At 38.5% G+C, this 25,964-nt stretch overlaps 2 protein-coding genes across 3 annotated transcripts; both read right to left on the reverse strand.

Annotated features, from left to right (window-relative positions):
* Window positions 1-721: 721 nt before the first annotated feature.
* On the reverse strand, window positions 722-5,238 carry LOC137100542 (zinc finger protein 883-like). Of its 2 annotated transcripts, none has more exons than XM_067478420.1 (2): window positions 4,080-5,238; window positions 722-3,088 (listed from the first exon to the last, which is right to left on the reverse strand). In XM_067478420.1, exons 1-2 carry the CDS (start codon window positions 4,201-4,203, stop codon window positions 1,611-1,613), a joined length of 1,602 nt encoding a protein of 533 aa, XP_067334521.1. In that variant the 5' UTR covers window positions 4,204-5,238; the 3' UTR covers window positions 722-1,610. The 2 variants fall into 2 exon arrangements, with proteins under 2 accessions (XP_067334521.1, XP_067334520.1); XM_067478419.1 differs by having other exon boundaries at window positions 4,008-5,235.
* Window positions 5,239-6,254: 1,016 nt separating this feature from the next.
* Window positions 6,255-25,458, reverse strand: LOC137100543 (ras-related protein Rab-40C). Its single transcript, XM_067478421.1, has 6 exons — window positions 23,998-25,458; window positions 16,848-16,908; window positions 14,162-14,222; window positions 13,909-13,986; window positions 11,281-11,503; window positions 6,255-10,874 (listed from the first exon to the last, which is right to left on the reverse strand). The coding sequence occupies exons 1-6, from the start codon at window positions 24,137-24,139 to the stop codon at window positions 10,600-10,602; spliced, it is 840 nt and encodes a 279-aa protein (XP_067334522.1). The 5' UTR covers window positions 24,140-25,458; the 3' UTR covers window positions 6,255-10,599.
* Window positions 25,459-25,964: the final 506 nt, after the last annotated feature.

Here is a 25,964-nt window from a genome sequence, read left to right on the forward strand (position 1 = left end):
TTTTTGTCCGGACTCGGGACCGACACCAAGGTTGCCCTTGGTGGCTGGGTGGGTGGGATTTGAACCCGCTGCCTTCTGCACCAGGCCCCCATTTAAAGAGGAGACTTCAGTTGCAGACTACTTTTTAACATCTTGGTACTAATTTGTTCTGATGTAATAACATCAAAATGCTATAAATTAGAAGGTAAAAAGTAATACTTACCATATCTCTCCATCTGTCATAGCCACACTGCGACTTTACATTACTCACACAGATGTACATTATCAGAGTGATTGCAGGAGCCTGTGTGTGTCTTAATACTGACCACTAAAGTAATTTTAGTGCTCAGTAAGCGAACTCCTTTGTTGCTGCAGAAAAGAGTAACGGTGTAAAGCAAATCTCTGATAGCTGGTGGCTCAGTGGTAGAGCATTTGTTTGGGATGCAGAACTGGAACCCATCAGGGACTGGGTTCAAATCCCAACCCATCAGGTGCCAGTTCCAAGCCCAGATAAAATGTGTGGGGTGGTGGCACGAAGTGCATCCAGTAAAACTCTTGATAAATCAAAATGCAGTACAAGTTAAAGGGACAAGCTGAAAGCCGTTGATCTATAACGTATATTTGTGAGAACGCAGCAAAGGTATGGGATGAAATATGATGCAGCCAAGAAATGTTAATCTTGTAACAATAAAAGTGCTTGAAAACTAATATAGTATATAAAATAACAACAGAGTACAATAGATAAAGGTTTAAAGTAAAATATTTATGAATTGAAAACATTACAAAAATATGACCTATGTATGTGCTGTGCAAAAGAGCGGGATTATTAAAATAAAACAATTATTTCCCATGAAAAGTCCTGGCTATCACGTTTTTGAGTATTGAGTGTGTCTCATTCCTCTGTGCTGTACTGTGCAGCTCAATAGTTTTCCAAAAACGATTAAAAACAAATCAGTGAGCCTCACTGTGGCACATAAAATGTTCTGTTTGTACCTTGAACACAAACCTCGTAGGTTTTTTTTATGTCAGCTTGTGTTTCATCCTGCTGTCCTATATACTCAAAGGTGAATTAATCCACCACTAAAATATTTTGTTATTGTATTAAATTACTGAAGCTTTAAAAAAAACTATGTTAAAGCTTTTTACATTTAAAAAAATGCTGTCAAAAATATATCTTCAGTGAACAATTGGCTTCGACCTGAAAAAGGAAATCTGATACTGCTGATAAACAAAGTGACTCATTTTAAGTTTGGGTCTTTACATGGGATTCTTTGGCAATAATAAAAATACAGAATATTGCTTGTCTTTACTTATATGTAAAGTTTAGCTCTGTCACCAAAGTCTACTCACAATAAGCTCCATAGTGTATCTCTAGTTTTATTATATTGAGTTTATATTTCTGCATATTTCAGACTTATCCTAGTTATTTACCAGCTCCTTGATTTCACAGAAACTCTTTTGAGGAACATATCAGGAAAAGCACATCAGGTCTCACTCACCTAACAGAAATTCAAGTGCATTAAATCTGTGCTTTTCATGCTATGATACCCAAAACGTTCGCAATGAAAAAGACAAATTGGCACTTTAAATAAAAAAGCCTTTTTGTACACACAACACAGTTTACAGAGCTGTCATTTTTCAGTTGTGTGGCTCTTCATGTGGAGTCGGACATACGTCTTTCTGTGAAAACCTTTACCACAAACCTCACACTGGTGTGGTTTCTCCCCAGTGTGAGTGCTGCTGTGCTGCTTCAGAGTGGAGTGGTCGCTGAAACATCGCCCGCAGACGTTACACAGGTAGGGTTTCTCTCCTGTGTGTGTCCTAATGTGGCGCATCATGTTGTGTCTGCAGTTAAAGGATTTACCACACTCGCTGCAGAGAAACGGTTTCTCGCCCGTGTGGATCCTCATGTGCATTTCCAGGTTTCCCTGACTGTCAAAACACTTACCACACACTTCACAAATCTTCCCGTTTTTGTGAGTTTTCAGGTGAAGTTTTAAACTCTCCTCTGAATCGAAATGCATCCCACAAACGCCGCACAGGTCTGCAGCATGACTTTTGGCGTGATTCACCAGAGAAACCATGGAGTGGAACATTTTCCCACACACTTCACATATGGTTCGAGTCTGCTGCTTTTTAGTTGATGATGTCTTTATCTGCTTCTCAATGCAACTACTGATTTCACTGTCATTTGCAGAAGTTTTCTTGGGCTTGAGGTTCTTCTTGTGGACATGAACCATCAAGTGCCTTTTCAGTGTTGAGTAGTCATTAAAGCATTTGCCGCAGACAGTGCAGGGATACGGCTTTTCACCTGTGTGTATCCTGATGTGTCGCATCATGTTGTGGCGACAGTTGAAGGATTTTCCACATTCGCTGCAGTTAAATGGCTTCTCCCCCGTGTGGATCCTCATGTGTGTTTCCAAAGAGCTGGAGGCTCCAAAACATTTTCCACAAATGCTGCATATTTCAGCTTTCACATGTTTTTTCAGGTGAACTTTAAAGCTCTCTTCATTCTCAAATCGATCCCCACAGACGCCACAGACATCCTTAGGGTGAACTTCCATGTGATTCACTAAAGAGACATTAGCGTGGAAGCCTTTCCCACAGACTTTACAGCAGATTCGCGATTTTGAGTTTTTGGTTGGATGCAGTTTTGGGGCCATTGGCAGACAAGGCCTCTTCTTTTTCTTTTTCTTCCACTTGCCCTCACTGTCACTGTCATCGCTCTGAGATCCTACGCTGCCCCTCCACTCTTCGTCACTGTTGTCACATTCAGGTTCAGAAGAGCTCATGGAAGCCCCATCATCACCCTCAACCTTTGTCTGGTCCTGTTTGGCTGATGTGCTCGGCAGAGGATCTCCTCCTCCTTTAGTACTCTGATAACTGGACTGCAGCTGGTCAAGCTCATTCTTCACATATGGAGGAGTGAAGATTATGGTGTCATCTTCCTCCAGCTCCTGAAGCTGCTCCTCTTCCTGGCTGCTAGGGAGCACTTCCTGATTCTTCTCAGTCTGTCGAGGCTCCTTGTTGCCCTGGTGCTCACCATGCACCTTTGGCTGCTGTTGATCAGAGGGGAAGTCCTCATCCCAGACAGACAAAGCCGGTTGGTCTGCAGGAAAAAAACAAGAAGTTTCAATTATTCCTATAAAAACTATGTTGCAGAACCAGTGGGTAGGAGATAAATACTGTAGAATAATGAAAATACAGCAAATAGGTTCTATAAAGAGATTATGTATAATGTATAAAAGAAAATCAGAGACAATCGGTGGGAATTGTGAATCCCCCTGGATCTTAGAAATCACTGTATATAAATAAAATGTATTGTTATTATTATTACATATTTTTTTCGAGTTCAACCTGTACAGCTTTGTGCAACAGGATATTAATTAAAATGTTAGTTGTACAAAGAACACAGGCTTCTTATGTATTTACATAAACAGGTATCTGGGCTATAAAATATCATAAAGTTATACCACACACAGGCTAACTAGCTCCAATATTACTTTTGCTAATATAAAGGTTTATAATAGCTACTTATTACACCCATAGGGTTTTTTTTAAATATTTTTTCTAAACTCGCACAAGGCAAACACCACTTCTCTCTGAAAGTGGTCTTTCATTGAAGTTTCTGCTTTATATTCGAAGTTTATTTGAACGTGACTAAACCTTTGCAAGCATCAATATATCTTTAACTGTAGCTTATCAGATATAAACATTTTAGATAAACAGCCAAACATTAAATGTAGAGACGTATCTATGGAGTGTAGCGTCTTGGTGCTGTCATTTTACGGGTAAACACATGAATGGGTTAATTTGAGGCATGTTAAGGTGATAATGACACTGCTTTAATATTCGGCACATCTTGCTAAAACTTAATTTCTGTGTGGATTGGTTTGATTAGCTACATACTATTAACATCACTAAAATTCCCCCATTAGAGCTAAAGTGGATTTTGACGGGTTCAGGATGACAGCGCTGCGGCCAATGCTCAGAGCGACGCCACCCTCGCATCGCAGTTATTCACAAACCTGAGTTTTTGTTTATCTTTATTTCAGGTTTTGCAACTGTTTGCAGCCTCCTACGCTGCCGGCGGATCTCACGTTTGGAGAGCAGGAGCTCCTCCTCGTAGCCCGCGATGGTTTTTTTCACCGCCTCGAAGATCTCCTCAGCAGCCGTGGAGAGCCGCTCGTTGACCAGCACTCTGAGCAGCTGGATGCTGGACATGATACGGCTGCGTTAACAGGCCAATAGCTGACAGGGATTTGACTTCACACGCTGTTACTCTCGTTGAAAACGACAGGTCAACAGCCAAAGCTGGATCGACGGCAAGTTCGCGCTTGTGTTGAGGGGGCAGCGATAGTATCCGGTCAGGGGTAATTATTTTCAAAATAAGAGCGACATTTCTACAGATTGCTTTAGCAGTTTTAATTTAAAATGTAAAGATTCTAAGGGGATATATTAAAAAGGGATGATTGTTACTGATATTGCTGCTGTTCTAGCTGTTCAGTCCTGTTTCATAGTTTTTGTGTTTCTTTCCCTTATTCTATACTAATATATATACTTATAGTGAAATTACACTAAAAATGAACCTTTAAATTGTATGTAAAACATCAAGACCTGTTGTCTTATAAGACACCAAAACTTAAAATCCACATTGTTTCTGAAAATACTAAAGACATTTAAACAGGATACATCTGATAGCAAACCCATTCATAGTGTCTTCTGTGCTGATTCTTTTTTTTTTAAAGAGGAATGTTTGCTGCCGATTATAGGAATACAGATCCATCCTTAGCCTGAATGTGAGCAAACATTAAGACATTTGATTGTATTGGCATTTAATTGTCTAGTTTTAATTTTAGCAATACCAGTCTTTTGAGTTTTATTTCTGTCTACATGGTGATGTGATGTGCTTATGGGGATGTTCCAGTAGATGGCAGCCTTTGCTTAATGAAATCACACCAACAATTATTGTCCAAGGTCATCACCAGTCGTAGCCTCTAGTCTAATGGTCAGAAAGTCCCATCATACTATAAAACTTTCAGTGGACTGACAGTGGATTAGATTTATCTTTAAAACTCTCCAATTAAACTTTGGTGAAGAACCAAAGTTCAGGTTGAGGTTCAGGTTCATACAGGCACAGTATCTTGGTGGCCTCCCTCACTAGCATCATTTTTGCTTTTTGAGAAGTTCGATGACCTAAATAAATTTCTACTTCAGTGCTGTCTGAGTTGGCTGGATTTGTCCTCAATGTGCATTTTTTTTTTGCCAGAATACTGCATCTTCCAGATACAGTTGTATTTATACTACAATCCTTTAAAACACACCCATAGCACTCAGGTGATATGTTTAACTACTCATGACTTTTAAAACCATTACGAAACACAAGTGTTGGTTTAGGTGAGTTACTTTAAAGTGTGCAATACTGAAATTTTTTTTGGTAAAGAACAAGCCAAATTAAATCAGTCACGATTAAGTGTAAAAACATGAAAAACTTGGAAACTTGCAATGGGGCTGAAACGTTTTTATAGGCACTGTATGGTTTCATTTACAGTAAATAATAAGTTAATAATGGAATTGTTGTAGTGGTTGTGAATTCGTTGTACCCAGTGTATATGTTGTAGGTGAAGTTATATTTTGTAATATCAAAACAAATCTTATACATGTATAAAATAAAATAACTAAAGAAAAATAAGAAGAGACATTAGACTCCAACATTCAACAGTTTTATTGTGAAAAAGTCATTATTTTCAATCAATAACAACAATCAATAATTTAAAAAAACAAAACTAAAAAAAAAAAAAAAAAAAAAACAAGACGAAAATGTTCAGCTTGGTGTTTGAAGAACATTCTCTCACCCTCCCTCCCCACCACACACACACACACACACACTCACTCACACACTTCAGATTGCTCAGCAGCTTTAGCCAAAACAAGAATAGTGTTGTACAGGTGCTTTTTTCCCCCCCTCAGTGTCTTCATCATTATCACAACACTTCAACAACAGGCAATATCAGAGGGCATCCCTGAAGGGTCCTGAATCCAACCTCCCACTATTCTACACAAACTTTTCCACCCTTTTCAAAATTAAACCCAAAGTGAAAACTCAGTTTATGACAAACAAATTTTGCAAAGTGTCAACAATCACAGAGGAAGTCAACACAAAAATAAAGGAAGATGTGGAGAATAGCTGAGTTATAATACAAATGCGCTAGATGCACAATATAATACAAAGTTACAACCAGTGAGGATTAATATGCTCCGTGATTTAGCAATGACGACAATAATGACAAGAAAAGCCTTTTCCTGTTCATTCCAGAGAGAGAGACATCTGCTAAAATTTTGGCAACAAGCTCACACTCAATTATACAGAATAGCGCCTTTCTTGTTAAAACACTGGTGGCAAAACAACAAGTGCTTGCACAACATACAGGTTTATGTGTGTCAGCACATTTGTTTCAGCCATTTACACTGTGACACAAGAATAAAAAGGTTCTCTGGTACTTTCAGTCTCAAAAGGATCCAGGTAGTGTTTTTACAGCTGTTAACACATTTACTGCAAATCTCAGAACAATACATGTTTTCCCACCTATGTGGTGCTTTAGTCAATGTGTTATTGTTATTCTACCTTCCAGGCGACAATAGTTTTGAATTTATTTTTAAAAATCTGAAAAATTATTAATTTTAGATCAGAGGTTCTCAGGTTGAGGATTCGTTCCTCCGGTTATATCTGATGGGGTACAAGATACATAAAGAGGTTATCTATGTTACACAATGTTTTTTAGTTTTGAAATTAAAATGATGATTCATTTTAAGTAGTCACAAGCTAAATTGTTGGAAATCACACATTGAGATAATCCACATCATGTTTTGTTTGGTCATGAAGTTAAAATGAAGGCCCCTAAAAAAATAGGAATTGTTTTGGGAGTTGTTTTTCTTTTTACTTAAATACAATTATTTACTTAAAACAAACAAAACAAAAAGAGACTTTAAAAGCTTTACTTAGGTCATTTTCTAAATTCTAAATAACCTGTATTTCCAAAAAGTTTGAAACAATCTCAACCGTAGGGTTTGTAATAAAGAAATATGTCTGGCTGATGTGCTTTAAATAAATTTTGGACTACAGGTCTTTTTTACAGATGAACAAACTAATCCAGGTTGCAGACTTAAAGATACTAAACACGAGTAGAGGGTAAGTCATGGTAGATTTTGTCTTTATGGGGCTTGTTGAAAATATGGTTAATTTATAAAATAAAGAACTGAACACCGAATATTCTTTGTTTAATTCAACTGCTCTCCGTAGGTTGCAACAAGCAATCAAAAGGTGCAAGTGAACACATCTCTGCTCTAAGGGACATAAGCCCAGAAAGTTGAGAACCTCAGATGTACAGTAAATGGGCAACAGCTTAAAAAAACCCAGTTATGGAGCTTTAATGCTGCAGTAATCTGATTTTGGATGAGTATAAATCTTGCCTAAAGCTGGGACGATTCACTGCGTGAGTCTTCAACTCTGGAGTCAAAAATGACTGAGACAGCTGGGATAGTCCCCTAAGACAGACAAACACTGAGCTGAATGGAATGGACAAGATTTAGGGGGACATTCCTACAAAATACCAGAGGAGAAGCAACAAAAAATAAAGCAAAATGTGGTATGAAAACAAAAACCTGCTGCTAATCCCATTCTTTACATTACATAGGAGGGGAATGAGACAGATGCTGCGGAGGACTCCTAAGAAACAAACCACACAGGGTGCAGAGCTTCCTATGTGCAGGATGAAAAAGCAGCATGGAGAGATGAAGCCGGGGCGTACTGATGAAGCCCTCCAGAGATATATGAAAAGAGCATCTATTATTCAGCAGCTATGAATCATGGGACAGCATGCGGAGGCGGAGGTGCAGATCAGAGGGAGTGAGGGGAAGACAAGCTGCATTCACTCCTGTGGGAGATCCAGTCAGTGCAGTTTTGACGGTTGAAAAGCAGCGACTCGGAAGATTTCACATGCTTAAGCTCATGTCAACACAAGACGAATGCTGGTTCAGTCTGATCCTGCTTTCTTACACAAACCGAGTCAGGGACAACAACAAAACAGCAGATTGTTCTATTGTTGTTCAATAATATTTACATGTAACTGCCGTTTTTCCCACTCGACCCAAATGCATCAAGTGGTGAGAACATGAACTCGCTCACCATTTTTATGCCTAACTGTTTATTGATGATACTAACTTAATCACACTGTTCTCTCAAGATAAAAATATGCTCACATTTAAAAGGTAAGTCTGGTGATGATAGATGTTTTTCTTTCCTTGTCAACAAATTCTATGAGGACCAAAAGACAAACAAATGTAGATTAAAATGTGATATCTTGTTCCTCTTTAGCTTTATCTTATGTTATTCCAAACAATACATGTTTATTAATTCCAGCTTTATCTTCAAATACATATTTTGAGTCCACTTCAGGACAAAACCAGGCACAGGAGCCAACCAGCAAATGTTTCAAAGGTTAAAAACTGTTATAATGATGCAGTGTAGAACTGACCCCTTTGGTGTTTTTTATGTTTTACTCAGAAAATCAATAGCTGACGGACGGCTTAACTAAGTTCAATGAATGTGCTCTAACATGCAAAATCACCAGTTTGGTTCTCTCAGAGAAGTGAGCAGCATTCCGAGAGAAGTGCTAGACATGGGTCAGTGTTTACGATCAACACAGTAAGTGTTTCAGTTTACCTAAAAACTTCATTCATTATACCATGAGCCATCATCTGAGGACAGACCAAGACCTGGAGCTACACTTTTGAGACAACCTCATATATGTGCTTCCTCTCCCCAAGGGATCCAGACTCAGTGAAATGAATGTTATGATACTTTGATACTCCACCAAAAATCAAGGCTTTTTGAATTCATTTGTAGGCTGTTCTTCTCTAGGATGAAAAGCAGCTCAGGTCAGTTTAGACTAATGTTGGTTACAGCATATTCCTAAAAGGCTGGTTAGACTAAATCAAATGTTGTACACCTACAAGTTCAATGAGAGGTGAAAAAACATTATCAATTATTGCGTTACAGATGTTTAAAACTTAAAATGTTGTTCTACTTTAGTTAAAATCTGCTGGAAAATGGAAAGCTGTGCTATTTCCAAGTGCACGGTAGAAATTCACTTATAACATAGTTACAATTATACAAAATGAGAAAAAGTAGCAAAAAAGTAAAAATGACTCAAAGACAAACTGATTATTAAAATTTGTGTTTTTTTTTCTGACTTGGATTATTCAGCCTTTTGTTTCCATCATAAACTGTAGGCCATGTGACCAACTGTGCACCATGAAAGTGTACTGCCAGCAATATTGCGACTGAACACAGTATTTATATAATCAAGCTACTAAGCACACAGTAGGAAACTCATATAGATTTTGGGTGGAGTATCACAACCAAAAAAAGATGAAACACATAAATGTGCAATCATCGTATAATCATCAATATCGTAGAATGATATAAAATTAGCGTGGGCTGATGTTTGTGTGTGAATGTTTTGGGACAAACCATAAGATAAGCAGAGACATGTTTCTGCTGAATGTAGAAGGTTTCGAATGAAAGACGCGGTATGAAATCTGACAACAGAAAGAGTAGGAGTTCCTAAACGTTTAACTGAGAACAGGGAAAAAAGAAAGGGAAAGAAGCAGGAAGCACTGACTTCCACATCATTCTTTGCCTGCAACCATAGAATTCTTCAATTGGCATCAAGTCTAAAAACAAAGTTCTTAAAAGCTATAGAGCTCTTTAACAGGCTGTTTTTTGTTAGATGCCTTCAGGTTCAATCGAAATTCACGTTTGTTTGTAAAATCCACAAACCTCAAGCTGGACCTTTTTAGGTTTTTCTGAAAACCTCCCCTTCAACAACATCACACTAGGACCTTGACTGGTTTTGTCACATGATTTAACTTCAGCAAGCCCTGCCTGTAGATAAAAAAAAATAAAATAAACACTTACGCTTCAAAAGCACAATGAGTGTTCCAACAACCAGCAAAGGACAAAAAATTATCAATAAAAGGACTGACCGGTTACTAGTATCTTCATTATTAGCTTTTTGGTCAGTAAATAGCAAATAAATTGAGGTGTGGACAGAAAAGGTGGATTTATAACCAGAGACAGAAGAAACAAAGAATAAAATGTGCAATATATAAGCAAAAAGAATTGACCTTGAGGTGATATGTGCGACGCACAGATGCGACGAGCGTTGTGCTCCATGTAGAGTGACTAAATATAAGTTGGTCAGAGATTTCTGTACATGTAGTTTCACACTCCAGCAGACAGGAGTGAATCCAAAGTATTTTTTTTAAATCTTATTGTAGCTGTTAGATGTAGTGATAATCAGGTATGTGGAGACCAAAATGTTTGTAGCTATTCTGATATCCTGAGGCACCATTAAACCAACCTCCCAATTCTCCTTTAGAAAGTATTTCATATTCATGACAGTGGGAGGTGGCCCTCAATTATCCCTTTATCCGTCATTCCTGCTTTTAAGCTCTTCAGGTTCAGGGGTGAGCACAGTTCCTCCAACTAACAACATTCATTTTTTGATCCCATGCAGTCACTTAGTCTTTCACAGACTCTTCCAAGGATGCCGTTAATTAGGAGATTTTACAGTTATTTCGGGTACAGTTCTGTGGTGGGCTCTGTGGTGGACGGATGGATTTTGAGCGCTTCAGGCTGTTGCCTTTGCCACCACCGGCTGGGTTAGCCAGTGAGTAGGAGCGTCCATGCATCATGACGGCGTTCATGCCATTGGCCATGGAGAAGGATTTGAGGTGTGACTTTATGGCGACGGGCAGCGGCAACTTGTCGATGAGATGGACTGGCGTGCATGACACAATGGCTCTGCAGCAGAGGTCCTGGAGGCTAAACACTGCAGGGGAGGAAAAAGGAGATGAAGTTAACAACAGTGCTTGTGACTTTCTGGTTTCTAGCGATCATTCATAAAGCACAACCATCCTTAATACGGTGTCTCTGAAGTAGATAGAAACGTGGCAAAGACTCAGATTTCAGTTTGGGCAACATCAGAGTGAACACAGTCTGAAATTTGGATACCAGACCAGGAAGAGAACTGTGTGGACAGTCTTGTTGTGTATATAATAAAATTTGACTGAAACAAAAATAAATAATTTGTCTTTTAATTTTAATAAAATTTCACACACAAATGTGTGCTGGTAATCAAATACAAGTCCCAAATGACCAAGCCAACCTTTGAGTGACTGGACTTCAGGCTGTAACTAACTACAGTAGTTTGACATGCTATGCCTTGGTTGACTCACCTCTGTTGGGCCTCCAGAACTTCTCCATGCCATGTCTCATCAAGACAATGCGGGACAGCTCCGTGAAGGACTCGATGACATTGAAGTTGCACAGAGGGCTCACCTCAAAGAAAGTCATACCATTTTTCTCCGCATACGCCCTCGCCTGCTCAGTGGGAACTTGCCGCTTGAAGGCCAAATGTAGCCGGTTGCCTACGAGGATTCGCGGCACACCTGGTGCATGCTGGGAAGAGACACAACAACAAACAAACAAACAAGACAGAGTGGCCTATAAAAGATGGCTGTATATATGGACCAAATGTTCAATGTGTTCTGTTGGTACCCTGTTCAATAATATACAAAATACATAAATAAACAGTTGTTCTAGTTGTTTTTGCATGAGAAGCAGAAAATCTGTTGATTAAAGCACTCAACAAAGAAAGACACCAAATGAGATTTTATTCATACTAAGTGACCACAGAAGGCTAGTTATTAATTCAACAAGCTGGTGTTGGCAGAATTTATCTTCTCCTGCTACTCAGCTTCTCTAATGCATCCCCATCTGTTCTGACTAAATGAATGAAACATGATGGCAATGAGAGGGTGACCTCACTCCTCCGTCTTCTCCTTCACTCCTCCTTATTGTCAGCACTCATCGGCCTCTCTTCAGAGTTTCCTCTCTGTTGCCTTTTCATGCTCAGAGTCTCTCCACTGAGGTCAGTCTTGTATTGGCAGCAGCAAAGAGTTTCATGGAGTTCAGTTCACATAATTCATTGATGAACAAAAAAAATTTAGAAAAGTTTGTCTGCAAATGGTCTATGCTTTACATCTGTTTTCAACACACAGAGATCTTCCTTTCCTCCATCTCTAATTCATTATCCCTTCTTAACAAGTGGCTAGTCAGTGCACATCTGTGGAACTAGAGCAGGAAAGACCAAAATGAAACATACATTCCACAGTCCCAAAATACAATATCAACACACTCAGAGCGGACATCCTCTTTGTAAGGAAGGACATGATGTGAGTGGTCTGTGCGCACTCACATACACAGGTTGCACATTACTGACCCTTTGTTCCATCTCACAGACAGCAGCATTTTTTAACTGGCAAAGTTAAAAGCCAAATATTAGGGATCGGCATGGTTTTTATGGTACCTACTTGCCCTCTGATAGATTTCTATCCACACTACAGAATGTTTTTATTAATATTACAACTGGTGATCCAGACATGAACACGTTCTAGTGCTTTACCTGAGGAGTATTAAAAGTGTTTGTATAAACAATACAAACCGCTAGTTTACCTTTTTTCACATGCCCATTCAGGGAACCAGGGCTGTCTGAGGACATAACTTTCTATCAATCATGTGTCCAGTCCATCAGGAACCTCAAGGACTGGAGAAGGCATGAAAACCTGACAAAAGTAACACTTTTTCCAGAGAAAACTCAATGTCAATTCACTGTTAAAGCGAAACATTTGAGCAGAATTTACAGCCCAAACTCTGAACGTTAAGTTTTCAGGGACGTCCCAATACCAGTTGTTTCCAGACTGAGTAAAAGCAGTACAAGTACTAAATTATGTGTGCTGTGCTTCTAGAATGACTTGCTGAACAGTAAAATCTTCTTCAATCAATCCACTGCACAGCTAAAAGAAGTTCAAACTTAAACACTGTACTGTGACAGATTTCTAGTCTCTGGCCGTCTGGAAGGTGCACACACCTGACAACTGGACGATCTTACAAATCCCATAAGATTTGAGAATTTCTCGCATGCTCTGCCCCAATAATAATGAAGCAACCAATGTCTTATAATTGCAAACCGAATTAGTCCGGCTTTGTTAGGTTTCACAAAGATTGACATCCGTTATCCAGAACATCCTAATGTACCAAACTAAAGCTACTTACTTGCCATTGCTATTGCAGCGGTAAATTATCTGTTTGGGACCTTTGAACCCAGGATTTACGTGACAAATACTGAACTGTTTACAGAAGTCTCGACCACTGGAAACATTTACTTTTTTCAGTGGTCAGATTGTTTAATGAGCAGGCTAATTTTAGATTTTAAACCTGGACCTGGAGCAGGTAAGCCCTCACTTGGGTGGGCGTATGTGTGAAAGAAAAAAATGCCCAAGTCTGTTGGCTCTGACATTACCCAGACTTTACCCAGCCAGCTCCCTAGTGCGAAGCCTGGATTATCTCCAATCAAGCTCATTTGTAAATAGATTCACCATGAGTGTCACCATGAGGCTGCTGCCACGAAACCGGGCAAATACTTTCTCTTTTCATCTTTCCCTTATACTGTTTTGTTATTGGTTAATACTGCAGATACATCTAAATACATTTACTATTGATATCCATGTAACAAAAGCCAACATTACTGGTGAGTGGTCACGTTCGCCATCTCTCATGTGCCGGAAGGAAAACACTGTTGCTTCACAGTTTTGTATTTGCGTCATGTTTTGCCCCCTGCTTGAAGGGCCTAAGCACCACCCCTTGCCCAGTTAGTCAGAGTATTTCTTCGCAAGTGACAACGCATCACACACACTATCTTCCGATGTTGGTGACATGTCTGAAAGGGAAACTTTAGAAAATGTCAGGACCTGAGCCTCCTGACATTTTCTAGAGTTCATGTCTGAAAGGGAATTGAGACTCACCTCATCAATCTCTCTGATCCACCTGTCAATGCCATCAAATGACCACCGGTTAGTGATGTCATACACTAGCAGGATCCCCTGAAGAGACACAAACACAGAAACTAAATCAACAGCTAGTTTTCAACACTGTAAATTTGCTTTTGACCAGTACAAAGCAAACGGAAGAGAAACTTACAATATTTAACTGTTTTGTATATTTAATACAAGTGTGGACAACAACCACTGTACAGTTGTTTCTCATTTCGTTTCTCACCTGAGCCCCCCGTGAATAAGAGCGAAAGATGGTGCAGAACCTCCCTTGGCCTGATGTGTCCCTAATAGAAATGAAAATGGTACACAGCCCGCTTAACAGTCACATTTGTGAATTTTCTTTTTTACAAAAGTAGCAGGATTTAAAGTCTAGAGGCAAAATAATGAACTAAAAACCTTCCTGGCTTTTAAAATGAATAACTGATTATTAAACAATGTTGGGAGCTGATGACTCTCAAAACCGCAACCTTGTGTGTTAAAATAGATGGTATAAATGCAAGAGCAAACAAGGTCTCTACATCTTCAAAGCCAGTTTCCTTTCTCTGGTTTATCTGGAAACTAGTTTTGTTTGAGAATGGCTTGCATTTCTTTCCAGTCTGAATATAAATGCAAAGAGTAGTGACAGCCCAGCAAATAGATCCAGTGTTTGTGTTAATATTGACAATCAAGATAACGTCCCTGCTAATCAAAGGATTACAAAGCACTAGAGCAGGATTGGCTTTATGAATAACAATTAAATAACGGTCATATTTTTAACTAATGCTGGAAAAAACTGACAGGCCAATATGTGGTCCTTAAAAGCAGTATGCTTTAGAAATCTGCAAAAAACTATATTAGTCAAAGACTGAGGCTGGCTTAATGAGATGAAAGTAATCATTAGTATTTGTGTAAGACCTGAGACATGTTTTGTGCAATCATGAAGACATTAATAAAACCTAAAAAAGATAATTAAAACTGTATTTACACAAGTAGCACTACTTTTCACACTGGCTTGGATTTTGTCTTACCAGAATAAAAGTTTTTACAAAAGTGTACACAAACTTAATATTAAGTTAAAGTATTGGCCTAAAAATTTCCACATCAAATATTTTATATTACGCGAATTATTGTGTATTTGTTCAAAATGCAATAACATGCAATTATTTTATATCAAAACCACTAGGTGGTGTCAGGACTATTCTGGATGGATGGATAGATGATTTCAGTATTATTTGATGGCAATGTAAACATCAGTTTTATCCTTTAAATTTTTCAATTGCATTTACACTTCAGACAGAGAACTGAGAGTCGTAAGACAGAAAGAGAAAAGGAGTGTGAGCAAGAGCAAACAATGATATTTAGACAGTAATGAAACATTAAGGCAAATAAAAGAGGAGGAAACACGGAAGCAGCAAAAATAAAGACATTTCTGCATTACAGGGCATCTAAGTTCTCTCTACCTTGGGGAAACAAGGCTTTGCTTCTCCCCAGAGGAGTTGAATTTCTTGGATTACTTCCACCAAACAGCCCTTGTCTAGTGCTGCAGTGTCTTGATGGACAACTATGCAAATCTGATTCAAGATTATTTGTAAAGATTTCATTTTGGGTAGATGCTATAAATGCTATACTGTATAACAAAGACCTGCACAGGTGTCAGAAGATGGTGTCCTGAGTGTACGTTAATGAGAAGAAACTAGTTTAACCAACTGTAGTATCAGGCTGCAACATAACAAAGTTAGAAAAAGTAATAAGGGTCTGAATACTTTCTGAAAGCACAGTACACAAATACATAGACAGGCAATGTTTCTCTCTGCCAAATAAAAATATTAGAATTTTTACCAGACTCTATTTGGAAGGAATAAAGAATTTTAAAATCACTCAACAGTGTGTGTGTACTATTGTTTACAAGAGCACTAATTTGGAGGTGCATATGCAAGTGTCAGTGCAAAAATACATATACATTTATGTGTCTGCAAGTATTCGTGTATACATAAGTTCACAGATGTATATATACGTATGTAAGCATGGGTATGTGCAGGCTTGTACACATGAACTCAAGTTTTCACATGTGCATAAAACATTTGTGGATTCAAATGCTTCCAACATCTTTTATCTGGTGGCTCATTTAGTGTCCGTTTTTGTTATTTTTGCGAAAAACAAAAGAAAAGGAACAATTGGGGTAATGTTTGTAGTTGAAACACAACTTTCGCAACCTGTCAAAATTATGAAGAATGATGCTGCATTACATTCTGGCAAAAGTAAAGGTTATTTTTTGGACGACCTTAAAACTGGAACCACGTTCAAATAAACGAAGAGGTGCAGTTGTCTTTCTGAATGGAGCCTACTTCCTGTCTTAGCCTCAGGTTAGGCTCAGAGATGTTAAATATGATTCATGTAAAAATCATGTTCATTTAGAAAGCTGTAGGAGACTTTTGAAGGTTACACCAATAGAATCTGTGAGTTTGTTTAAAACAGGCTAGGTTGAAATTTTCTTTTGAAAAGATAGAATATAAAGTGTGGTTAGGATGGTTGAGGAACCTGTAGCAGGAATTTTAAATGAAGACAAGGTAAAAGGAGAGTAAGAGTGAGAGGTGCCAGGTTAAGATGGTGGTGCTGTAGAACTGAATATGAAATGTTACATGTAAACTAGTTCCTAAACAGCTTAATAAGCCATTGATGGTAAAACATGAATGAAGCAGCCGACACCTATGAACTGAAGGAAGTGCAACTGCAGTGCCCTGTCTACTTAAACGCTTAACTTTTTGACTGAATTTCAGTTCCAAATTTGGAGATGTCAGCCTCAAGTTTTATAACTGAGAGGAATAAACATGTTTAACTACTTAGCAGAACATGGCAGAAAGAGAGCAACAGTAGTTCTTCCTTTTGCACAGATAACCATAATCATAGATTTATCAGTGGCCTGCACTTACCAAAGCTCCAGCTTCACTCTCCTCCCATCCAGAAGAATGGTGGTGGTTTTATAGTCAATACCTAGAGAGAGACAGGGAGAGGGAGAGAGCGCAGAAAGAGACTGGCATTAGACAAATCGATACATGAAGGCCAACCTCAATCAACATTCAAATAACACAGCCAGCAAAGAAGTGGTACTCAGCAAAAAGACTCCTCTACTTGAACCACTTAAACTGAACTAAAGTGTAAATTTACCTACATGCTACAGAGCACTGTGATTAGCTGTTAAAACGTGACAACCATATATTTAAGGGGAGCAAAACAAAAGCTGTTATGATGGAGATCTTTTAGCTCATTCAGAATGTATTAATGCTTATTGTGCAAATCTTTTTCAACTTGTTTTTGCCAAGGGTAAAAATTAGGCAGGGTCCCTTCCCATTCCTGCTTTTAACTAGTCACTGAGCTACAGTGATTAACTGTTTGGCTTGTTTATAGGAAAACAGCATACAACTGTCATGATGCTATTTTTTTCAGTTTGATTGTGGAGACAGTTAATTTCCTTTGGTCAAATAACTTAAATTCTCTGTACCACTGTGTTTAGTGTGCACATGTTTCCATTCTGCAAACATAAGCAGTGTACTGTAGTAAACTTTCACTTGTGTTTACTGTTCAACTGTCAGGATCTCAGTGAACTGTTGTGGCATGTTGATTCACTCATCTCCAACAAACCTGTGTGACTTCTACACCTGCTGCTCCATGTCTGAACATGTTCACTTGACTATGCTCACCAGTTTCCTGAGGTTTTCACTGAATCTGGTACCACCCAAGGCCAAACAGGTGCATCACTGCCTAATGAGTGTTTTCCACCTCTAAAACATGTTTTAGAAATAATACAAAGCTTTATGTGATTTTGTAGAAGATGTTTTGAAATGTGCCTCACCTTATGAGTAAATGCTAACCAGCCAAATGCTTTTTCAATGAGATTTTTATTTTCTTATTAAATGTGAAAGGTGAATTCTTTCTTTTATTTGTTGGAAACCTAAAATATAATGGATCTGATTCAAATACACTACTCACAAAACGTTAGGGACGATTGACTTTTAGGTAAAATCTATGGACAATGTAAAAGGTTCGTGCTACAGTGATATTATATCATGAAAGTCGGGCATTTACGTAGAAGCGTGCATGTGTAATCATACAAATTAATTTCAACTTCTTATTTACATTTTAAAAACTCTTGCACCACCAATATTCAACCACTTATTTACTCACAACTATCAGAAACACAGTTTTAGAATTAAGACTCCAGTGGAAAATGCATTACGGTAAAAGTTTAACAACAGAGCCACAAAACAGTCAGTTCCCAGACTCTTAAACATGAATGCATCAGCCTCTGGCAGGTACCAGCTGCTGGCTAACAACATTAGCAATATCTTCCAATTTTCCAGGCAGCATAAAGCTGCTGCTGAGTTAAAGTGCTGAGCTCAGGCTTGTCTAATTGAATTGGAGTGAGTGCAGGGCTTCATACAAAGTGCTTCCTTTCCTCTAGTTGCCAGGGCTCACTTACATATCCAAGATAATCAATAGCTTCGCTGATGTCTCTGATGTCTTAGCTCAAAAGTACTGCTTCTATTCTGGGAGTTGGCTGACGTTGGTGATGTGCTCAAAGCTGTGGGAAGCTTATAATATTCAGATTTTGTTGAGACTGTGTCAAAGAGGTGTGGATTTTAACTCTATGGTATGGTGTCTATGTTTGAAGATAAAGTTTTTATCACTGAACTAAAGACTAAGTCTTAGTACACCTGGTAATGGGATACCTAGTTAAATCCAGTAGTATTTGAACAGAGACAGATTTTCATCACATGAGCTCTGAAGAGCACGAACGTTGGATTTGAAATCAAACAATCAAAATTTGCTTACGGTGTACACTGTCAACTTTAGTTTCAATACAATTCAATATTGTAATCACAATTATTTTCATTTATACATGCAGTCAAAGATTGCATGAAGTGTGTTGATTGTTTCTTTTTGGTCAAAATCCCACTTCTCTAGCCTTCAGGCCACCACTGAACTAACAAGAATGGATGTTTTTCCATGTGATTTCATTTTTACCTCAGTATTTGCATGTTGGATGTATGGCTACCATGTCATGCCATGTATTCTATGGTCCTGTTGTTATGATGTTTGAGCTGTTGTGTACTTCTTATGTACCAACGTAAATAAAACATACTTGTGGATGGATAGTTAGGTAGAGCTGAGCCAAAGAGGATTCTGATGCATGAGGCAAATGTGTAAACATAGACGAATTGAGAGTTTGCTTGCTGCTTGTGATGCCTTAACCTGACTTCTTAACTCTTAAAAATTTACAAGTACTTTTATGAAAGTTGTTATTTGTTGTGTAGCTGCTGGCTGTCATGACAATATGCAGTATATACAAAATCTTTTGCCAACCCTGCTTTGCAATAGTGGTGGGCATCAATGATCAGTAGGCTTTTCCTTCTGGATTCAGGCATGAAGAGTTTGAAATAATAAAAAAATAAAATAAAATCAGGGTAGTCTGATGAATCTGATGCCAGTGAACATGCCAGGAGGAAAAATATATGGGTCAGCAATTCCTAACTGTGTTTGCTTTTACCATTTAGAAGAAGGAATGCAGCCTATTCTGAGTGTGTTAAAGTTTGTTCTCCCACTGGGATGTTTTCCCTTACGTTTAGCACTTTAAAAAAATTAAATGCTGAGTAGTGGTAAAGGAAGATATCTAAAAAGGGAGTGTAAAACTGATATTATAGCTAGCTAAATAAAGAAGCTTTCCACTGATATGCAAGTGCACTGGTAGTAATTAGCTAACCTAAAAGAATTTTGTTAGTGAGGATGGGATTACTTTGCTCATAAACTAGTTTAGGTTTATGAAAATTATAGCTAATGTTGGCTAATTCAACTTTTAGGTAGGTAGTATAAACACTGAGATAGACTCTACAGTTAGGTTGTATAACTGGAAATGCATCTTGATGAGACAACTTCCAGACAACACAGACATAACCCCATCACTTAGCAAGCGTTTGTCAGAAAAGCAACAAAGGCAAAGGTCCAGTCAGCAGTCTACCGAGTAACAATTTCCACACCACCACAAACACATGAACAAGACATATAACACAGCAGAAAATACTACAGTGCACTGTATTCTTTTCACTGACACGTCCAGTATAGCAAAAAACACAAAATTCATATGACTTGGTGCAGTGAAAAACCTCAATTGGTTTGTCTCCTATGGCAAGTTTGGCAAAAATGTATTAATATGAGGAGTGCAAACTAAGAGTAGCACAAAACAGTTTCATGATTTTTCTATAATGTTAACATGCAAAAATCTATAAAACAAAGATCTGAAAAACGCCAATGTGAAGCATCTATGCGGGAGTTTAATAAAGAGGGTGGACGGTGGACAGATAGTCCATCGGACTGGATATTACTATTCATTATGTGACTGTATGTTGTAGGAATGTAAAAAAGGAAACCAAAACTGTCAAAGTAAATATAAATATATTACAATTTAGTATTATAGTTCCATCCACAAGGTGTAAATATCATAAAGAGGGCTGCAAAGGGAGAAATAAGATTAGAACAAAAACAGAGGAAATGGTTTGCCTAGTGCAGAAAATCTGAATTAACTGCAGTGAGGCTGCAATTTTAGCTAAGCTCTGTGCTAATATTCAAATATGTGTGTGGTCTGTGCATCTATCAGGAGGATTAGACCAGGTTCAGTTTTTCATTTACCTACCAACACACATTAAACCCCCTCTCCTCCAGCAGGACAGTATAGGGGGATTAGCTGTGAGCTGGCCTGCATCAAGCAATGCATAATTGTTGTCTATCGACATGCTACGGTCAAAACAGCCAGTCCACTGCCACAGACATGGCCTGTTGTGCCTGGTAGACCCCTGGGGAAAATTAGGTAGTTAGTGTGTGCTGAATGAATAAAGACTCAAGAATCTCACTTGTCTTGCAGCTGCACTCAAATTTGTCCTTTCAAGCCGCTTTTGCATTTTAATTGCCGTCACTGCCCCTTAGGTGGTGCTACCTGATGGCTACCATTAACAGTCAATTCAAAACTTTAGTGTGAAAAATTAATCATGTGTAAAAAATTAATCATCTGTAACCCCCAACACACCAACGCCACCCTTCGAAAGAGAGCAAGTATCAGCTAAGGTGCAGTATGCATCTGTATGTACGTATTAGACGATGGTGGACAATTCCAACTGTCCAATAGATTGAACCTATAACCCCAAAATGATAGAAATAGAGATACATGATAATTAATGTTCTGACAACCAATAACTTAACAAACAACTAATGGTTTGAGCAAAGCAAAACTATATACTTACATTATATACATTATGAAAAACAACACAATTGTAACAAAGACATCTTTCACTGAGACAATGTATGACGCATTAACTGTTGCTATGAGGACTCAATCACAGGTTGAGGACAATGTCATCCTATAAGAATAAGTCTTCCTTTCCTAATGGATTTTCACTTAAAATTTTTAGGTTCCTCAAAATTATTCCCAATCCCTCTATGCTAACCCCTCTCCCTCTTGGCAGAGGGATGGAAATCAATAGAAGAGCTTCTTTCTGCTCAAGCATCCCAGGTAAAGCAGTTCAGCTGCATTCCACTCTGCTCTTTATATTTAATGAAGTGGTTTGAAAGCCTTTGATGTTGCTCACATCAATTAGGATGGCTTCCTCTTTTAGTAACTGCTTAGAAGCTGTCCTGGTTCACAATTTACCCGAGACTTTGTCTTTGGAGAACGAGATTCACCAAAGGCCTGGTATTCAAAAAATTCAGAGCAGAGGTGATGCCCATTCATCTTTAGGTCACCTCCACACTCCACCGTATAAAACTGGGTAGTATTTTTTTTATTTTTTCTCAACAGTTTTCAAATGTGATTCTTTATCCCTCTATTGTAAGTATACAACTAGTGATTATTTTCATTATAAATCAACATGATGACTATAGCCTTGCCCAATACCTAAAATAATTCAGTTAAGGAACATAAGAGTACCAAATCTTTACATTTCTCGAGCTATTTATGGAGAATGTGATACATTTTTGCTTAAATATAAGTTCGACAATTAGCTGGTAATGACAATAATTGCAGATAATTCCTAAGTGAATCTATGATTTACCAACTAATCTTCTTAGCTCTAAAATTAAAATGTGAAAACATGAGAATTTAACTCAATAAAACTGTCACACTTGCCAACACACGATGAGATGAAACAAACAAACAGGCACTATCACCCTTTGGCAGAATTCATCAGATAAGCACTAGTGGAAAAGGGTCAATCTGCTGACTGATGGATTTTTCATGAACACACGCTGTCATTGCTAAGGGGAGGAGAAAAATATCTTCAACAGAAAAACTAAATATTTATAGAAACTCATCTATGACAATTTGCCTTGTGAGGGCTGTTTGATGGAGTAAACCCCATCACACAGACAGTTCACCAGTGGATTCGGATGTCAATGGTTTAAAATGGAGACGAGTGTTTAGTTGGGCAGCATGTGTGTAACATGCAGCATGTGTGTAACATGCAGCATGTGTGTAACATGCAGCATGTGTGTAACATGCAGCATGTGTGTAACATGCAGCATGTGTGTAACATGCAGCATGTGTGTAACATGCAGCATGTGTGTAACATGCAGCATGTGTGTAACATGCAGCATGTGTGTAACATGCAGCATGTGTGTAACATGCAGCATGTGTGTAACATGCAGCATGTGTACTTCGTTCCTGCGCACTCTTTTACCTTGTTACTGTTACTTACAAATCTTACACAACCTCTACTAGCATCATCTAATGAAGTCTGTCACTATTCCCTACATCTGTGAGAAAAGAGGTTGTAAGGAGGCCCTAAGCTACTAAAAGGTTATAAAAGAGCTTTTGCATGTTTTAGCCAAGTTACCAAATTAAAAAATACAATTTCCGCTGTGGCGACTCTGAACGCACGGGATAAGCCGAAAGGACAAAAAATGTTATAAAATTCCTTTAGTTGACTTCTGCCAGTTATTTAATGCTTCTAGTTACTGAAGATGTAATTGGCCAGACATGACATGCAAGAAAGACGGAATGTTTGTTACCATTAGTAGTTAATTTGTGAATGTAATGTCATATAGAAATCCAAACCGATTATCAACTAGGGGGAATCACTGAATAAAAAACACTTTAAAGAAGCCCGGACTCTTTTCAATACCTTGTAAAAATGCAATAGCTGTGAGATTTGTATTGAACAAGCAAAAACAGTGCACATATAACTCCAGTATGCTCAACAACATTCTTTATTTTTTCTCCTTTCTGTCATATGTGCTCTTCTCCTAGAATTTCTTTTTGATGGAAATGGGAATATTTGTTTGTCTACAGCAGCTATAGACAGAAGTGTACTGTAGAAGCAGGCAGTGATCAGATTTGTCAGCCCTGGAGCAAGAGCAGTGAGAGCCAGGTGATCTGAGATGCTCCACTCTGGGAGGGATCATCTGACTGGGCATAACTCCATCAGCCTTCCCTTAAAGCAGATAAAAGTGTTGGTGATCCTGAAAACACCTACTTTAATGGAAAAAATACCACTGATACAAAACGATAACCCTATTCTGTTTTTCTCAGTCACTCCATATCTTTGCATAGAGAGGAAAGCTCTCCTAAAACAGATTTACGAGTAACAAAGAATAATGCCACAGTTGAGCCCGCTGCTTTGCTTATTTTTTTACAGTTGGACACCACCATAGCTGTTTAAAAGAAAAGGAGGAACCACGATCATACTGAAGAGGATGTTGACTTAAAAATAATCAACATGTAATACCAACATCTGTATAACGTAGGTCTAAAACCTATTGTCTTTTTGTCAAACTACGAGGCCATGAAAAGCAATTGGTTATCAAGGTACATTATTAACCAACCACACAACAATGCACATACACTCATGACTGACTCACTTCCATGTGAATGCTCAGTGGTATGAGCGTTAGTGTATGTGAATGCGTACAGTAAATGACAGCTAGTATTTTTTGGGTTTTTTTTAGAAGGCAAACATGACACAACATTACAAGCTCATTAACAGAAGCAGGCAAAGCTGAGGAAACAGATCCCAATAACAAATCACAGGAGTCACTCACCACTACTGTAAGCATAAGGGGACTCAGCTGATCCATCCTGAAGGCTGTCCAGGATCTCTCCTTTGCCCACATCGCTGTCACCGACAAGGAGGAACTTGAGCAGGTAGTCATAGCTTTTCACTGGGCTGCCCTGGCTGCCCATGGTGTCTCACATCGGAGCCCAGAGTGATGGAGGTTTAAGATTAGTGACTGAAAACTTTAAAAAAAAAGGATAACCAACCAACTCCCGTTTGAGATATCCTCCTCAGTTGAATCAAAACAAAGGCAATGTATGTTGATGAATCCTTGTTTTCCCTGTTTAACAGTCTTCAAAGTTGTGCGGAGCAGATAATTCTCAGACCGAGAATCACCAAAAACCGTGGCACAGGAATGTTCTATTTGAAAAACAAGGTGGGTGCAAAAATTAGCTTTGGAAAAACAATACAGCCTTACTGCTAACGTTAAAAGGTAAATAAAGTAATAATTTTGATCACAGGTGGGAAAAAATAACAAGTCTTGCCATATGTAAACAACTGGAAATGCTTTTCCAGCTAATGACTGACAGCTAAAACAAAATGTGTGTAAACATAATTTAAACGAGTTCTTTCTTGAGTCCAGATACTTTATCTCTCTTAGATTAACAAAGACAGAGAGTAAAAAAAATCATAATCTATATACATCTCAAGCTGTATCTGGACGGGATAGCTCTGTTTGTTACTGGCAAAAGAGGAGACAAACATTTATGCTTATTGCCTTTAAGGTAATGTTAACGTTACTTATACTAAGCTGTAGGGCCACTGCCACTTTGCATTTTAGACTGATATCGCCGCAGAGATGTTTTCTAGTATGCAAACGACTACAAATCCTAAAGAGAGTGTGGCTTTTTCTTGCTTTATAAGTGAGGCTTTCTGCTTAACTTAGCACTGAAACAACAAGCTAGCCCTGTCAAAGCTAACTAGCTTAGCTATTACCGCTGCCGCTAACGTTATAGTAAAAATTGCTCAAAGAACGTGAAACAAAAATTATTTAAGGACAGCGTCACTGGTAACGTTTTGCCACGCTGAACATAGCTAAATCAAGTGCCGTCTTACTTTAAGGTGACTTCCCAGATGATTAAAATAAGACACAGCAAATAAATGCTAACTTAGCTAGCGCAGCCCCGTAGCTCAACTTCAACCGATGTCTCTCTAATTTCAGGCCCCCTTGTCTTTTTTTAGTCCGCGATGACAGAGATTCCTCTACCCTCACTGCGATAGATCCAGAATATTCAGACTTCTGCAGTGGGATTAAAAATGTGATGTACTTTTACGTCCAGTCCAAATCCATGAATGTGTACGCAACAATCTCAAACCGTGATGTTTCCATTTTTCTCCATTATTTTCAGTCATAATCACAGCTGCAGCTGCTCTGTACCACACAACACCGACTATGCTGCTGACAGATCGGCTGCTGCTGTCTCTCCTCTGTAATTCCGGCCTCTCGCGCAAAGCTCCGCCTTCTCTTGTATATGATTTGCCCCTGAGTCCGCGTTGACACACGCAGTGGAAATCATTGGCTGACGAGAACATCGATCAAACATTGCTGTCAACAATACACAGATGGTGTGTAGGATGTGGACAACAAAGATGATTCATTTTGTCGAGACAAAGGACTGCAAAGGGATCTTTTGGGCATCTGTGTGCGGTGAAAGTTTGAATGTCACAGTCATCAGGTACACAGTGACCACAAATAAATGCAAAACGATTATAACGGAAAAAGACCAGAAAAAAAAAGAAACACAAAACAACAATAAAGAGAATGTAATACTACTAAAGAAAAACCTTGTGGAAGGCTTTTACCTGAGATATTCCCATAATTGATCTATGCATACATAAGAATGGAAAAAATGTGGTGATAAACATACAAAGTGAAACTCTGACACCATAGCACAATTAAAAAAAAGTCTGATTCCATGAGCTTACACTCATAGACTGAAGTGAATAAAAGAC

This window comes from Channa argus, chromosome 15 (genome assembly GCF_033026475.1).
Source record: "Channa argus isolate prfri chromosome 15, Channa argus male v1.0, whole genome shotgun sequence".
Taxonomy (NCBI): Eukaryota; Metazoa; Chordata; class Actinopteri; order Anabantiformes; family Channidae; genus Channa; species Channa argus.

Bases quoted from the DNA above. Each gene is read 5' to 3' on its own strand.
- LOC137100543 (XM_067478421.1), bottom strand. From the start codon at position 24,139: ATGGGCAGCCAGGGCAGCCCAGTGAAAAGCTATGACTACCTGCTCAAG. The intron at 16,909-23,997 runs GTGAGTGACTCC...GTCTCTCTCTAG, and splicing joins CCCTTATGCTTACAGTAGTG to GTATTGACTATAAAACCACC. The intron at 11,504-13,908 runs GTGAGTCTCAAT...GTCTCTTCCCAG, and splicing joins GGATCAGAGAGATTGATGAG to CATGCACCAGGTGTGCCGCG.
- LOC137100542 (XM_067478419.1), bottom strand. From the start codon at position 4,203: ATGTCCAGCATCCAGCTGCTCAGAGTGCTGGTCAACGAGCGGCTCTCC. The intron at 3,089-4,007 runs GTTTGTGAATAA...TTTTTCCTGCAG, and splicing joins AAAGATAAACAAAAACTCAG to ACCAACCGGCTTTGTCTGTC.